This window comes from Musa acuminata, chromosome BXJ2-2 (assembly GCF_036884655.1).
Source record: "Musa acuminata AAA Group cultivar baxijiao chromosome BXJ2-2, Cavendish_Baxijiao_AAA, whole genome shotgun sequence".
Lineage (NCBI taxonomy): Eukaryota > Viridiplantae > Streptophyta > Magnoliopsida > Zingiberales > Musaceae > Musa > Musa acuminata.
Window position 1 is genome coordinate 26,453,240 of NC_088339.1, and position 17,135 is coordinate 26,470,374.

Below are 17,135 nucleotides of genomic sequence, written 5' to 3' on the forward strand. Positions count from 1 at the left end.
TTAACTGTAACCTCCGCTGAACCTCCTGTGAAAAGTTTTAAGGGGGATTGTTGCCGTTGATGTCGTTGACTAGTGAGTCGATACGGTTTGATTTGATCATTAAAATGTAAGCTTTGTCCAAAAGACCCATGAGGGAGGGTCACGTGAGGAGATCAGAGCGGAAAGTGAGTTCGGTTAGCACAATCTTGAGGCATTATTTGTCCGTTAAAAACGAGTTTTGGAGTTGTCTCGAGGTACATCTTAGTTTCATCGAGCTCCCTGCGCAACCGATCAACGGAGATTTTCGACTTGACCCTTCCGATGATAAAAGTCAATTAGAAGTGCTTGTCCCTTTAGGTTTTGGGGTTGACTTTTATACCTAAACGATCGATGGAATGCCACTAGTGATTGGTCCAATAGTTCTTTATGTTATCCAGGTACTCATTTATGTCAAGAGTTGATGAGCATGTTTATCTGAGTGTGACGTCAAAGAAGGATGACGGTAAGAGTGCTGCTCATCAGGAGCTTGCTTGAGATAAAAAGGAATGGTCCCTTATACCAAGTATTCGGATAGGGGGACTATGTCATACTGCTTGGGATTAAATGCCCTCTGTAGTCAAGCGTGTGTTTTCCCGTAATCATGATTACAGAGATGTTAGGTCGCCGATGAAAGAGAAAAACGAGAGAATAAGCTTTGCTGCTTAGGATTAATATACCTTGTAGTCGACTCGAGTAATCCCTTCGGAGATCGAGGCGGAGAGGGGCGGAGAATCGTGCTCCTGCCGATGACGGTAGGGAAGGGAAGGAGTGCGAATTCTTTCACGTATGTCTGGCGCCCATGTGGCAAACCAAGATTAGGTAAGGTAGCATGATGATGCGTACGCCAATATTTTCCTATCAAGAGACGATGAGCTCAACGAGAGTATATCACGGATGCGAGAGGTCTCGTCGCCGCCCAGCGATTTCACAGGTGTGAAGTCGGTCCACCTGTGGAGTGGCGTGCAATCGTAACCGCGTTCGATTTGACTTTGACTTGACACACGCACTTAATGACGCGTTAAGCGACTAGTCTTAGTGCAATATTATGCCTACGTCGCAGTTGACGTCATCACTGTGACGGCAGATGGTGCCATCAGCCCACGTCATCTCTTTCTGGATCGCTAACACCAAAGAACGCGATTAAGTTGATAGACTATCTTGTTGTTGGAATTTGGATGGAGTTTGCAATGAATATGAATAGAAAAAACATTATCAACTAGATAAAGCAGTGAAGCCACAAACCTATAAATCCAGACGCGTCCTTAGTAGATAAGCCAAGCGGCGTAGTCACATCCACTTATTTACAACTCGGTGCCCCCATTTGCACCATTAACTCGGCGTGGACTTCGTCATAGTTGTACCACTGTGGTCAACGACGGCAATGATGAAGCATCGTCGACGACAGCGTTCCTTCGTTTTCAAACGCGCACAATGGGAAGGCATCCAAGGTGCTGCTGACGTGATCAATGACGTATGAAGTCATACATGTTGATTGTTACGTCCACGTGTTCGCATACGGGTGTCGTGTCATGCTCAGCTGTCGCGTTGCTCAATGGCTTAAGCACGTATGAGTTCTTTTCCTCATCATAAACCTTTCGTGTCGTGGCAGAAATCACAATTCATATTTTGGATGCCGAGTTAAATGATATACATCAGATAATAACTCAATTATTTGGATGTTACTTTTGCGTGATTGACACGCTAACTCAATCGTTTCTTTTCTTTTCGTCATTATTCTCATGTGATGTTGGCTCAGTCGCGCTCATTGATGACCTAACTAAGGCTGTCTTCACAGCATGAACTTTGAGGCCTCCCTTGGTAATACAACTGATCGTTAGTGCAAGTAATGTAATGTAGTGTTCATTTGGATAATGTCAAGTTTTTAAGGTAAAACAAGCTGTAAACAAGTACGTAGAAATTGGATGCAGATATTTAGCACAAACACTAGATATATAGTTTCGCAAACACAGTAAAGACAACTTACAGTAGCAGCAACACAGGATGTTCTACACCAACAGCGCAACGTCATGCAGGGTTAAGGGATTCAACGTTGATTAAGTATTATACAGAACATAAATGTAGGAGACAACCAGACAAGGAGAGTGAGACTTATGCATGGAGATGATGAGGACCGCTGCAGGCATCTCCTTCTTCATCCCTTCAGGGAACCCATTCCAGCATGAAATTGTTCTCCCCAATTGGGTTCCTGGGAATCGCAGCATCAGCAGGAACAAACTGGTGATACCTGTTACAGGAGAATTCAAGTGATGCAGTAGCTCACTGATCTAAATTTGGATGATAAACTAATATAAATAAATGTAAAGAAGGAACAACGAGCTCTACCCTATACGAAGCATCGGTTCGCGGTCCATGCCGGCGGAGTGTGATGGCTGTGCTGCAAATGCATTGTTGCCTATCATTGCATCAGAACACCATGAGCCCTGAAAGGCTTTCAAGGTGGCACCTTCTACCTCAATCTGGAAACACAAGATGATACCACATGAGCAGTTCATATAAACTGAGTGGCAGTGGTCCAAAACAAAAAACCTGGTCTCTAAGCTGCTTGTTTATCTCCCCAAGATGGCGCTCCTGCACCACAAATTTGGTGTGATCACTCGTTGATTTACAAGCATTGAAACAAAATCAAATGCTTTACTTGTTTCTTATGATGATTCTATCAGCTGGTTCCAGAAGATGAGTTAAACATCAAGCATTTCCTAGAATAACTTAGATGAAGGAAAGTTGCTTTCCTACCTCAAGTGGATGTCTTGTAACAAAGATAACCACAAAGGATGTCAACACATAAATAGACATAGCAAAACTTACAAGGTGTCTATGGATATATAGCTAAACAATAGACACCACATAGGAATTGGATTTAGAGCTGAAAACATCTGGTAATATTGTCCCTGACTCTTATGTTTATATATATACACACAAGAAGCGAAGAAACAAGAATGAGTAATATATCAAAAATACATATTTATTGCAAGTTAATAAGAAGGCTGGGAAACCAAAGAAGAGATATTGTTAGCAAGATAGTGATATACACTACCACTTAAAAAGGTGTTATCAGAGTTTCATCAAGTTTAATTGAAGAATGTAAAAACAAGAAGTGAGCTACATCAACTTTATTGTTTTTATATTCTTGTGGCAAATTTAATTCCAATTTTATGGCCATAGTTGATTGTTACATGAATTATCTGAACATCACAAGATGATCATCCATCATTTCTAACATGTACCAACTACATCAAGATTGTAGTTGTTGCAGTCGGCTTTTACTTGGAACTTTTCTTTGGCCACTTATCCATCTTTTCAGCAATCGCTATCTAAAATGCGAAAGTATATGCAAGATATTCACGAGAGATGATGGCAACAAAGTGATGATTCGCAGTAATCATGATGACTGGAATCCATCATAATCCTCAAGAAATCATCATAATATAGACTTCAGAGCAATTTGATTTGATCAAGCCTCTTATTGGTCCTTAATCAAATCATACAGACTACTGAAAAGACAAGTACTCAACAAATTCATTCAAGATAAGAATGGACTACAGATAGAATATATATATATATATATATATATATATATATATATATATATATATATATATATATATATATATATATATATATATATATATATATATATATATATATATATATATGTTGAACCTGATAAGGCTGAATCAAAATATTTATGCATAAAAATTAATACATTTGTTAAACTATAATGGACATTCAATACCTTATAATAATATACCACAAATTATGACAAGAGGTCTTGCTGAACAATAAATATATAACAATAAGTCATGGTGGTTCATTTGTCTATATTTCTTTAAAAATGAATGTTATAGGGTCACAATCGTAGCTAATTTCCACAAAGTCCAACTGGTCTTCATGTAGAACATAAAGCCAAATGCACAAGATAAAGATGCAGAAAGAGAAGATAGCTGAAAGAAATGTTTACTGGTTGAATGTTGCTTACTTTCTTACGAAGTTCTTCCATCTGCTCCAGGATCAACTGACTCTGTATTTCAGAAGCATTGCTTAAGCATGCGTTTGACCATTTAAGAAGAGTACAAAAGCACTGTCATGAACAAACTCAGAGGGGTGAACCTACCCTACATATGTCACCATAGCCTCTCTCTCTCTCTCTCTCTCTCTCTCTCTCTCTCTCTCTCTCTCTCTCTCTATCTATATATATATATATATATATATATAGAGAGAGAGAGAGAGAGAGAGAGAGAGAGAGAGATGAATTCACAATATCGAGTCAATCTTTGCAACTCAAAGTGTTTATGCATGGGAATCAAGAAACAAAAGCTAGTGAGATCTAAATCTCAGCATCACCTTTCTTTGCCTGGCCTGTGAGAGTGCAGACTCGAGTTGTCTTTCCAATTGTTGCAGTTCTTTGACACTCAGAGGACCAAGGTCTTCCCCCAGCAAATGCCTTCACATAAAATGAAGTTACTATGTCGAATACCGTAAAAAGTATTTTTCTTGACCACAAAGAGACAATAATTGAACAGAAAGGAAATGGTGCAGTTGTCCTAATACTGCCTATTCTTTTAGGAAGAAGTTTAACCTCTGGGAGCGTTGGAGGGACTCGAACTTTGCCTTCAACTTGGACATTTCTTGGCACCAGTTCTGCAATGTGATTATAAGCAACCTTTGAACTAAAGTCAACATCTTTTTCTCAAAACAAAATGAACTAAAAAATAGCAGACATACTAAACCTACAATCTTTTCGATGACCAACGAATAATTAACCGATGATCTAAACATCACCCACCTATAAGAGGCTATATGTAGGCTAATAACTTGATCGACACTTTTGGAGAAGATTCTTTATGCGAAAAAACTCACAACCGATTGACGTGATAGTCACCTAAGCCCATCAATAATACTAAGCCCGGGGATTGAGAGGAATGATAGTAAGCTCCATATTGTAGAATATTCTTTTGGGCCAATCTATTATAAAAATTTATTAATTTACTATTATTTAGATAAGTTACTGTGCATTCATGATTTTATTTTATATTTTAATTCTAACTTGAACGTCGAAGGAACCGAGTCAAGAACCTGACCGACATTGGTCTTCTTGTAGGTTGGCTCCCAAGTTATCATCTTGTCCGTTATTTTTGGACTTTTGCACATATGACGCAACACTAAACAAAGCTTATTTCAAAAACTTATCTCACTAAATATATATGTGACATAGAATTTATAAGTGTAAGAAAACTTTTGACCCTAAACCATCTCACTAATCATAATGTAAAACTTGAGGGGTTCTTGTGAATGTGATGTCAGTGTAAAGCCACGGCCACGGATAAAGGTTATAAGAAAGAATAGACATCTCAAAACAAGAAAAAAGGAAAAAGAAAAATTGGCTAGTAGTCGAGCAACAACTCCACATTACCACTTAAGCCTTACATATATCTTTTGTCCATTGGCGTATAATATTTTCCTGAGTGTAAGCATAATGATTTGTTGACAAGGTGAAAGAAGTGTGCCTTCTCTTATCTTGGTATGTATAAAAATGCTATCGATATGAAGGCAAACCTTAGTCTTAATATCCTACATTGTATGAATTTAATAAACAGTACACCGTGAACACTTGCATGAATCAATCCCTATATGATATCATACTATGAGAATTTACGGACCACAAATATTGACTGAATATATATAAGAAAAACGATCATGTCATTTCCGACTGATCACAAGAGTTTTATCTGTAAGCAATGTTAAAAATATTAATTTAGCTTCTGGGTTTATAAATAATTTTAACTCCAAAGTAATTCAAATGGAGCATCTTCTCTAAAACTTGACCCATTATATTTCTTTCCAAGTGATATCTGAGAGATGCCAAACAAATTGTATTCAACTCAAAGACAAAAAAGAATTAGCAGAAGCACAATTATCTCTTCTTACAACTAAGCAGTGCAAGAGAAGAACAAATCACACAAAGCTTGATCAAATGGATGTGAGACAGTCGAAAGAACACAGACCTGAGCATTGTCGCGATTAACGACATTTGGATCTTGGGATGCATAACACCAATGTTGATATCGCTCCAATGTTTTGCTCATTCTATGATAGAAGCAATTCATTAGTACTTCATATCTGAGTTCTAAAGACAAGTCACAAATGAAAAGTGTCATTAGTATATGATTATAGTCGCATATGTGAAGTTGATTTCATGATAGCCTTACAAAAGAAAAGATCTTAGATAAATGGTATAATTACTTTGACCATGTATTCTTATCATCTAACCTTACAAGTACTTTGATTGATGCATATAAGAACCATATTTTGGACATAAAAGTGTTCCTTCAAGTGTTTCAAGCAAAAACAATTCTTAAATGTCATTACGTGCACCTATATTGGTTATATAAGGGTTTATATTCTTTGCTTTTGTTCATCCTTTTTATCGGTTAGCATTGCACATCTTTATTGTTTCAGCTATTATGAAGGTGTTTTACATCAAGAAACAACTAGACATTACCGAACTCCCTTTCAAATGCAGTGAAATAGATCATATATGATTTTGCAAGAAAACGATCACAAAAATGTCATCTATAACTGCTTGCCAGTTAAGGATGAATTAGATTTCATCTTGAGAAGTGAAATCCTAGATTATTAGTGCACATATTTCAAATAGGAGGAGATCAAGAAGCCTATGCAACATAATATTTACCCTCCAATCGACTAGATCGGTATGTTGAGTTATGATATGCGAGTGATTGGTAGAAAACCTTGAACCCAGCTGTAGGTTTTAAGTAAACTTTGATCATAAGTATTGATTAATAATATTATAATATAAGACAACCCTAATAGAACGAGAACATGTAATTGTACCATTAGTTTTATGATCTAATGCACATGAAAGCTGTTCTCGATCCAATGCCATTTGACGTTATCAAAGTTTGCATCATTTTATCCAAACATATGCCACATCAAATTTCAAGTAATATCATCTTATTTATGGAGTAAATCTATCCAAAATGTCCAACCAAAAGAAAGTAGCATCTGTTTTATCTGTGACAAAGTATCCCTAATGCTTTTTCAGTGTCAAAATCTATCAGAAAGAATCGAAGAAATAATGCAAGTCAACTTTCAATTGCACTGAATAGAATACTCGATCGGAACCTTTTTTACCTTTAAATGAACCTGCATGCCTAAAATAGATAAGAAGGTCCAAAATTGAGGCTACATGTGTACAGAAACATGCTTGGTTGTCTTCTTGCTCAAGTTCTGGAAAGATAATTAAGATTTTACACCTTGATGGATGATCTTTTCAGCCTTTCTTTTCACTAAATTGAACAGATTGTTTGGTTTATGCCATCTCCTATCTAGTAAAGTTTATCTATAGCAGATCGGAAGAAGTCTTTTTGCTGTTTTGTGGAGAAAGGAGATAATACATTTCATGGTATCTTAAGAAAGATGATTAAGAACAGACAAAAGAACAAGGTATCTTAAGAAAGAGAAGAGATCTGTGAGGACTAAACCCATCGCACGTCAAGTAAACGAAGATTCGACACCAGAATGTCTGCAGAAACACAGATCTATAGAGAAAAAACAGAAGCAAGCTGAAACGAGAGGAGTCAGAAGGTCTGTAGACAAAGATAGAAAGAAGGAGTTGTTTTGTCTTGTGATCTACTTAAAGCATCTTAAGATTAGGGTTTTTTTAGAGATTCGAGATCTCGGTGGGACTGTGGAAGCATAGTCGGCCAAGAAAGCAACGGTAGGTGATACTATAAACAATGGAAGTGAACGTTCAAAGGGATCAATCATTAACCCTAACAAAATGGCGAAAGACATGAAGTAGCAAGTGAGGCGCACTACTTTTTACTCTCTTCCTTAGCATATAAATGGCAAGGGATCCAAACCTCAGGTTTCAGAATCGACCTAGACAAGTACTATAAGCACGTCGTAGATCCAGCGCAGATCCATGATTTGGAGCGGATCACAAAGAAAAAGGTTGATGTATGCTGGGAGAGTGAGGGAGTTGGTGGGTTTGATTACCCAACGCTGCCGAACTCGTAGAGCTTGCCACGGCTGGAGAAGATGATGAGCGCGACCTCGGCGTCGCAGAGGACGGACAACTCGTACGCCTTCTTGAGCAGCCCATTCCTCCTCTTGGAGAAGGTCACTTGCCGGTTGATCTTGTTCTCGATCCTCTTCAGCTCAACTCGTCCCCTCCCCATATCCTTCCCTTATACTACTACCACTCCTATCTGCTTCCCCTCTCTCCAAACCTTCCTTCTCCGGTGTGGTTTGTGTTGCTCTTGGCGAGGAGAAGGGAATATAATAATGGCGAGGGCTGCAGCCGCTGGGAGAATTTTGTAGGTGACAGCGAAAGGGCACGAGTTACTGTTGGCTATCACTTTCTCTCTTCCTTTTTCTCTTGTGATCTCTCATCGGGTCCAAGTGCTTAGCATCCTAAAGATCTTGTAATGAACTTGCATCTGCTAATATCATTATCATGTACCACTCCCATCACATTTCTTGTCCCCTTCGCTGTCCTTTTCTCTCTGCTTCTTGGATTTGACGACGATACAGCGCGAGGGAGGGAGTGAAGTATTTTGATTCGAGCAGGTTAAGTCTGGAGGTGGAGGTGATCGCCCCCTCCGGAAGACGAGGAAATAAAGGAGCGGTAGAAACCGAGGGCGCTGCTACGTGTCGCGTGGAACAGATTCATTATCTTGTCCAGATGAGTCATCTCGCCGTCCGTTGTGCAGCTCAAGTACTCGTAGGTTCTATCGGTTGTGGCGCCAACCTTGACTCCCGTCATTCTTGTCCTCGCTCGAGCTAACATCATCGCAACCTTAACCTCACAAAACATCATCCTTGTTTCACGCACATCGATATGCTCCTGACATCAACCGGTTAGAATCCTGTGGAGCATTTACTGTTCCTCTCTCCATCCAGTAACCGAGAATACGTGACCCAGCTACAGGTAGTCTGCTGGCACCTCATCACCGACAAGCTAGGGGTTGAGGCCACCGCATTAAGAACGTAATTGCTGCTTGCGGCTCCTCTTTAGGTCTAAAAGCAGAGAAGTAAACCTTGAAAGTAGATCGATTTCGCCTATCAACAATTACTGTTGCTCATTCCCTTTAACAAACCTCACCTTCTCTTTGCTTCTTTGTTAGCAGGAATTTCCCGTATCCGAGAAAGAAGGAACTAAATGGATAAGGTTGGAATGCATGAGCCATTAGTTCCAAAGCAGAGAAGATAAGATTCCAAGAACAGGAGGGCTGCTGCAAGAAGAACGCGATGATATTTTTGGTGAAAGGACTGGTCTCCGAGAAGCGCACTGCCCATCGTAGTGGGTAACTGGGTGTGAGGGCGACCTCTAACTCTTTGTCTTCTCCGTCTCCAAGTATAACAATCCAACTGTGTTTGGCAATGTCACCGTCTGTCTTTTCTCTCTCCCCCCCCACCACTTCCATTCGCTTCTCTGATCCACATTCAAGCAAACGAATAATGAAGATGTAGAACAGAGTATACACTAGAGGAATGCTCATCAAATTGTTTTTGTAAGTTTTCAGGTATAGCTCCGTGAGATTGGTGCCGTCATTCTCGTACGAGCTTTGCGAGAGGCTTCACTTGTACATCCAGGCGACGCCATGGCGTGGATAGATATCTCTGTCAGCTACCATCCCCTCGTTACATGCAGTCAATCTCACTGTGCATCACGCTGACTGCTACATGCGCATAGCCCTGCGCTTGGCTCAGCCATAGCCCTGTCATTGTACATCTCTCTCTCTCTCTCTCTCTCTCTCTCTCTCTCCCATTCTCTCTGATCTGGACAAACTGTGTTTGCATGATGATGACTTGAGATGCCCTGTATGGACTTAGTAGCTCTCTTTATTCATAGGGTTAGTTTCCTTCCATATATATATATCGTGAATCAGATGATAGCAAAGTTGAGGTTAGGTTGATCCATCAAGGAGAAGATAATGTAGACCCGAAGATATGATGGACAGGAGCTTACATGAGACCATATACGCTGCATATGGCCGTCAATATCGTGTGCCCAAAGTGCCCACGTCAAAATCTGCTACAAAGTCAACTACAATGTCGTAATGGATTAAACATCTGTCTTAGTCGTATGGCATCTGTTAATCTTCGGACTGCATCTGCCTCCCCTGTCCTTCCTGCATGCAAAGAGTTTGCGATCGCATATAGAATTTATTGTAAGATACATGCCCCTCTTAATTAAGTAGAATTCGTCATTATTATGAATTAAACATTTAATATGTAAATATATTTATTTTCTCACTTAATTCTGTTTATATAATATTTTATTGTTTGGCAATTCTTGAATTCATGAAATTGCCTTGAGATTAAATCATTATTTCTCTTTCTTCTCTCCGTTTCTTTCCACCGTGGATTCCCCAAAGCAACGTAGCTATTAAGTATTTCGAAATGATTTCACACTCTGTTAGGGTTACACGGCCCCTTACCTGCCATGTCATTGATGTAGCACTCGAGTATGCGGGTCCCTCGTGGGGTCCATCGGATGATGGGAACGTAGATCGAAGACCTGGGTGAGAGACGAGTCTTGTTGACCTCCTCAGTCGTCGTCGTCTAGACGCGGTCACGGTCGTCGCTTCTACTAGCGGACGAAGTTCTCGATCGTCGCCTGCTTCCTCCTCCTCCTCCTCCTCGATCTGTCGCCAGGTTCCCGTCTTCGATCGGCGAGCGGCCATGGCTTCGCGGGAGAACCTCGACAAGATGCAGCTACGGCAGAGCTACCGGAACCTTTGGCACACCGATCTCATGAGCACCATCCAAGCCGACTTCCCCTGTAAGATTCCTCCCTTTTCCCCTTTTCGTCTTTGATTTCTTGTTACCTTTCAAGATCTCTGACGGATATGTCTCGATCCGCGTCGCAGTTTGCTGTCTCGCGCTTTGGTGGTAAGCGCTCGGCTTTTCAACCCCTCCGATTCGCCTTTAATTTGACCCCCATGTTGCGAATAGATCCAATGCCGGTTATTTTCTTGCCATCGTACTTTCTTGCTCACCTCATGCGTTTAGCCATTGGTAACTGGAATCTTGATGTGCCCTAAATCGGAGGATGGCGGACGATCTTAATTTTTGTGTGTTCTTTTTCACGAATCTTCTCACGTATACTTAAGATCTAATGGAAAGATCGATTATTACAGAGAGATTACATTGTATCTCGAAGGGTGGGGAAAATATAATGCGAGAATACATTAAGATTTCGTAGTTGGTGGCGCCTTCACTGTGAAATTGAAGATGCTTTGTTTAAGTGTCTTGGCTTGAAGGAACGTATTCATGTCCTTCTCCATCTTATGCCTTAAATTAATGACATTAGTACTGTTATTTCTGTGTAAAACTGACATTCGTAGGCTTCCCTAAATGATGGCCACTTCCAGTTATGTCCTTCAGTTGGTACCTTTTTGTTATGTAATGCTAACTATCAGGAGGGCTTTTATCTTTCTATTGTACTTGTTTTATCATATTGTTTAGGTAAAGTATCATCTCACATCAGTCTGGGGATTTACTTTCCTCCCAAAGTCGGAAAAACATCAAAGTTAACTTCATAGTTCCAACTAATTTACTTTTCTCTAAATTTTTCTAGCTGCACAGTTCGGCATCTACTTAGGAGCAAGAAAACATTTGTGGCAGTCATGCAACTTGGGTTTTTCTACAAGTATTCATGAATAACTTATGTGCAAAATAACTATGTGGTGTTCTGTGAGAAGTGAGGTTGAAGCTGAAATGATCTTTTCCTTTCAATAGAATTACCAAAATGTAGTTCTGAATATTTAATTAATCTTCGACATGCTTTGGTATCATGGTGACTGCATGTTAATGTAATTCCACTATCTGAAGGTTATATCAATAATGTTAAGAAAAAAGAAAACACCTCAGTCTTGTATTAAAACATGATACATAATATAGCAAAAGGGCAAAGATATGACACCACAGAGAAGAAGGATATAGAAAATGTTTAAAAATGGACTATAATGGTGGAGAGAAGAAGATGAGATAAATGGTAAGGTAAATTTGCATCTTATTTTTGAAGAAAACCGATATCCTGCTCATTCTTGCCTCAACTTGAACTACCTTCTTAAAAATGGTCTATGTGGAATACTTTGACCTAATATAGGAGACAGATAATTCAGTAGAACTTGATAAAAAAGTTCTGGAATTTGCTTTTGTTTCTCTGAATATACTTCCTAAATTAACGGTAATAACATTAAAATATTCTTCCTCTAAAAGAACTTCATATGCTTTTGCCTAGGATCCAATCTTTGAAGCTGTACTCATGGTCACTTTGGAGATTTAGTTGTGCTCTTGTGCACAAGATTCCCATGGAGGGTTCAGTTAATGGTAAAAGCACCATTGCTGAACCAATTTTGTTCATGAGCTTGCATGGACTCTTGTCTGTAACCAATATTTATCTTATCATGTACTGAGCATGTCTTGAAAGAGGAGGAAGTCACTGGTGGATACTTGACCTTATCTTTGTTGGTGAAATGACATTTAATAGAGCACATGGTATGGTCGCACATCTCTGCTGGACAACCTCTTTTTACCATCTTAAAATCACACTTCTAAAATAGGGGATTGGCTTGAGGATGAATCATGTAACTTTACATTAAGACCAGGCTGGAGCAGTTTGTTTGATCAGCATCTGGGCCGAAATAAGTAAAAGCACAAAGTAAACAAACATTAAACTAACAAAAAAAGAAAGAATAATATTAAGAAATCAAGAAACTCACTATATAGAGTTGACCTAGAGAAATTGGTGAGAAAAATGTTGCTACATAATGTAACAGAACATAAATGAGTCTTCTTCCTCAACTCTTTACATATTAGAGAACTTCTGGTTCTGTTATAGTTCAGACACTGCTTATATTCATCTTTACCCTCTGAAAGCAAACAAAACTTGCATTTCCTAATAGGTCTAAATGTAGATATATATCATTTTAGAATTTTAGTGCTTCCATATGTGCCTCATGTTTGACATCCTTCAAACAAATATAACCCCAATATCATTTTTGTAGATTCTTAAATTCCTTTTTACATATTCATATTCATCCCTTAATACTGCACATATTCAGATGCATGATTCATTTTAATAATGCATGTAACTAAGGGCAAACTGGTGGTATGAGCTAGTCTTTTGACTAGAAACCAATAATAATATGGTGAAAGTTGATGAAGTATCATTAAGCAAGTTAGTAAAGTGCATAGGCAAATTAGGAGATATGATCTCTTGAAAGTTCTTTTTACAAATTAGGAGAGGAAAAGGGAAGTAGTCTACAGTATAGATGAAATCCAGGCATAGACACTATTTTCTGGGTACAAATCTTTTGAACAATGCCACTGATGCTGGATATTGTTCAATTTAACTCAATGACAAATCTTTTGGAACTAATGGCATGCCCAACTAGGCTTGTTCTTGCAACTAATCACATGTTGATGATTTTTTAAGTATCATTTTGTATATAATAAGTTAATAACTGCTAAGTTATTTGTAAAACTTGTGCTGCAATGAGAAATTATTAGATTTGATTTTCCCTTTTCAAGATGGTTGAGAATTCTTAAACATCTGAGGTATGAAATGAACTGTACGGATGAAAGTGATGAATTTCCATGTTTGGCTTGTCATTGTAGTATTTGTGTGTGATCTGTTTGTCAGCTCATCTGTCCCACAACAAAAGATGGTGAATTCTTGACAAAATCTAGATTCTTTTGATGTAAGCTTGTTTATGATCAAGGAAATGAGATGATCACACCATTACACATTTATCATAATAATTTTGCATGTGTCAGATGACTATACATTTGTCTCTATTGTTTTTTTTTTGTAAAATAATGGCATTCAAATTGAATATTAGTGTCATTTTCATATATTAATTTTACAATATGAAACTATTGTTATTTTCTGATGCATCTATTTCCTGTTATTAGTGGACCTTGTGCCTCCTACATGCTCCGCAAAAGAGCTCTTTACAATGACATGTCAAGGTAATTTCAGTTCAAATATTTTACTATTTTGGTTGGCAAACTTTAAGAACTAATTTTAGTTTACATTTCTTTCTTTTACAGGTACGTCTGTTGTGCAGGTTATATACCGTGTAGTGGAAAATGCGGAGAAAGTCGATGCCCAGAGTTCTGCCTTTGCACTGAGGTAGTGAAATGGTTAACTTGATACTTCAATATATTGTATATTTTCCCATGACGAGGGATATAAACTATGCTGGCAGCATCCATTAGCGCTAACATACACTACGTTACTCATGAGCCTCATGGACTGATCCAACACCTTGGTTACTGAATGAAACGTCAGTAAAAAAAAGGGAAAAAAAGGACAGCATTCTGTGCATGAAGCTCTTGCCAATGCAAAGTCTTAGGTCGATGCAAGTTATTTCCTGATTCAAACTCTTAAAACTGAAGTTGTAAAAAGGAGTATCCTTATTCTGGTGCCAATGCTTGTCCTCCATTGTAACTCGATTTAAAATTTTAGTTGGAACCTAGTCCAAACTGGGCAAAAGAATATAACTGATAAGTGATCTGTCTCACTTGCTTCGCTAGCAAAGTGTATCTTTTGTCACTTTGAATAATATGTCGATAATACTTTCCAAGTCAACATGATGAATTCAGAATGAAGTGTTGTTTCAGGACTCGATAAAAGTAAAGAATCTCTAAAGGTATTTTCCATATCTTTAGTAGTTTGTGGAGTGTCCGCTTGCTTTTTCCTCCAGTGCGTCAAATATTCTTTGTCGACCATAACGGTTAAATATATTTTACTTGCCTCATTCAATTGTTGTGATTTTCTAAATTTAGTTATTTTATATCTTTACTTAATGACATTTCAGCTTTGTTCTTGATCTAGACTTGCGAATGTGGCACATTCGTACCTCTTTTCTCTTTACTTAATTGAAACTGTCCTTTTATTTCTAATTCTTTAAGTTAAAATACCCTGCCTATGTGTTATACTAATTTACCATTGATGTGTTAGATTTTGGTGCATTTTGATTCATTTGACACGCTATGTTACCGTTCCCTTTTTCTCAACTTAGATATTTAAATCAATTTGTTATACTTAGATATTTAAATCAATTTGTTATGCTTTAGCCATAACTTTGCAGAAATTTGAAACCTGGCCTTCTTCAATTATGCACTTTTCACTTCACAGTACTTCTGATCTGGTGCATATAATCGATAATTATATCTCGTTCAATATATGTGTGACATACCTAAGGACTTAATATGTCAGACAATATGATAAGATTTAGTGATTTAGTTTCATTTGCATCTTAGGCTAGTTCATCTATATGTTCCTTGAGAGGGAACCAAAAGTAATTATACTGTATTTTCTTTCCATAGCAAAATTTTTTGCTAATAAGTATCTTCATAGCAATTATCTGTTACCTACGTGGTACTTGATTTAAAATGTGCTCAAGTATTTTACTATCCAGGTCTTCTTGTGCTTTGGAAATTCTGTTGCTTCAACTCGCTTCCTTCTCCAAGATGAGTTCAACATACAGACAACTCAATGCGATAACTGCATTATCGTAATCCCTTTATCTCTGTGGCTCTTTCCTCTACCTACTCCATCTAGCTCTACCAATGACTGGTAGCCAGCCAGCCAGCCAGCCCATGAGGCTCTTCAGCTATTCGGTGTAAAGAGGCCTGTTTCAGGCCCATCACTGGATATTTATGCATAAGTCGGATATTACTATCGTAACTTGTGCTTTGTTCTGTGGAATTAACTGCAGGGATTCATGTTTTGTCTACAACAAGTTGCTTGCATCTTTTCGATTGTTGCAATGATTGTTGGAAGTGGGGAGATTCAGGAGGCTTCCCAGATACTATCCTGTATGTCTGACATCGTATACTGGACGTAAGGCCAAAGTTCCTTCACTCATGCTTTTTAGTTCAGGGTTCAGTGATGTCAAATATCTCATCCATTCACTTGCAATTTTCTTTGCAGGGTCTGTGCATGCATGCAGGTACTAAACTCCAGAAATATCTCAATTACATTTCCCCCTTGCCCTATCAGGCAGTGTCACCAAACAAAATTTATTGGTGTGGTTGCAGACACAACACAAGATAGAGATGGACAAGAGAGATGGTAAGTTTGGACCACTGCCAGTTATGGCAGTGCCTCCATTCCAGCAGATGTCTCGCATCGATCAGCCTATCCCACCTCCTGTTGGGTATGCCCCTCAGCCTGCTTATGGGCAACCATATGGTTATCCTCCACCTGGTTCGTATCCTCCTGCTGGCTATCCCAAATAGAAGGTGTCGATTGGAAAGCCATTCCATTTGATCCTCAATTGTTGGTGTCTGATGATCAACTGATTGTTGATAGCTGGGTGTCGTTGCTACTGATGTTGTTACTGTTGCCATTGGTTGGGTTCTGTTTTGTCTGCCTTCACATCCATCATTATATTTTAAAATTATAAAATACTGCCTCTGGTATGTTTCAGAAATAAGTTGAAAGTTGTTGCAAGGTAGAAAGAAATTTAACGTGTCACAGTTATGTGACACGTAGAAATGGTTGTTGCTCTGTTGCTTTTGTTCCCTGTCAGATTCATATTTCTTTGGTGAAACAATTCATGTTCCTTTGCGGCATCAGCACGAGGCCTTAAATCCACACGGTCGGCGTCGGCATACACGATGGACATTGTTGCATTAATGATGCTATATTATAACCAAGAAACAAGAACGGATGGCGAATGTACAATACAACTGACTTGTCGGGAGAGCGCTCACAACCGACGACTTGACTTCCCAACTAATTGATATAATTAGTTCTGACTCATACTTACCATGTCACCGAGGGAAAGAAGCATTCACCTTTTGGAGTCTAACGCAACATCACGCTCAATTGTGGACGAAGGTTTCCTGAAACTATAACATAGGCAATTTGGTTGATGAAGGTATATGCCCCACACATGAAATACCCTATAAAACAAATTTCGTAGAAGAAAAAAACAAAACAAAACAAAAGTCCCTTGTACGAGTCACAATCACATAAAGTTTCCTCCGACAACCTTCAAACAGCCCTCAAGTTCAAGAACAATGCAAAAAAAGCCAGTGGCACATTT

At 38.6% G+C, this 17,135-nt stretch overlaps 2 protein-coding genes across 2 annotated transcripts; one reads left to right on the forward strand and one right to left on the reverse strand.

Moving 5' to 3' along the window:
• Positions 1–1,930: 1,930 nt before the first annotated feature.
• LOC135605657 (MADS-box transcription factor 6-like) lies at positions 1,931–8,334 on the reverse strand. Its single transcript, XM_065096001.1, has 8 exons — positions 8,059–8,334; positions 6,042–6,123; positions 4,616–4,677; positions 4,381–4,480; positions 4,016–4,057; positions 2,566–2,607; positions 2,362–2,495; positions 1,931–2,263 (listed from the first exon to the last, which is right to left on the reverse strand). Exons 1-8 carry the CDS (start codon positions 8,238–8,240, stop codon positions 2,179–2,181), a joined length of 729 nt encoding a protein of 242 aa, XP_064952073.1. The 5' UTR covers positions 8,241–8,334; the 3' UTR covers positions 1,931–2,178.
• A 2,281-nt stretch (positions 8,335–10,615) lies between these two features.
• On the forward strand, positions 10,616–16,608 carry LOC135605658 (uncharacterized). Its single transcript, XM_065096002.1, has 8 exons — positions 10,616–10,849; positions 10,938–10,959; positions 13,990–14,046; positions 14,128–14,209; positions 15,501–15,596; positions 15,801–15,925; positions 16,016–16,034; positions 16,123–16,608. Exons 1-8 carry the CDS (start codon positions 10,750–10,752, stop codon positions 16,321–16,323), a joined length of 702 nt encoding a protein of 233 aa, XP_064952074.1. The 5' UTR covers positions 10,616–10,749; the 3' UTR covers positions 16,324–16,608.
• Positions 16,609–17,135: the final 527 nt, after the last annotated feature.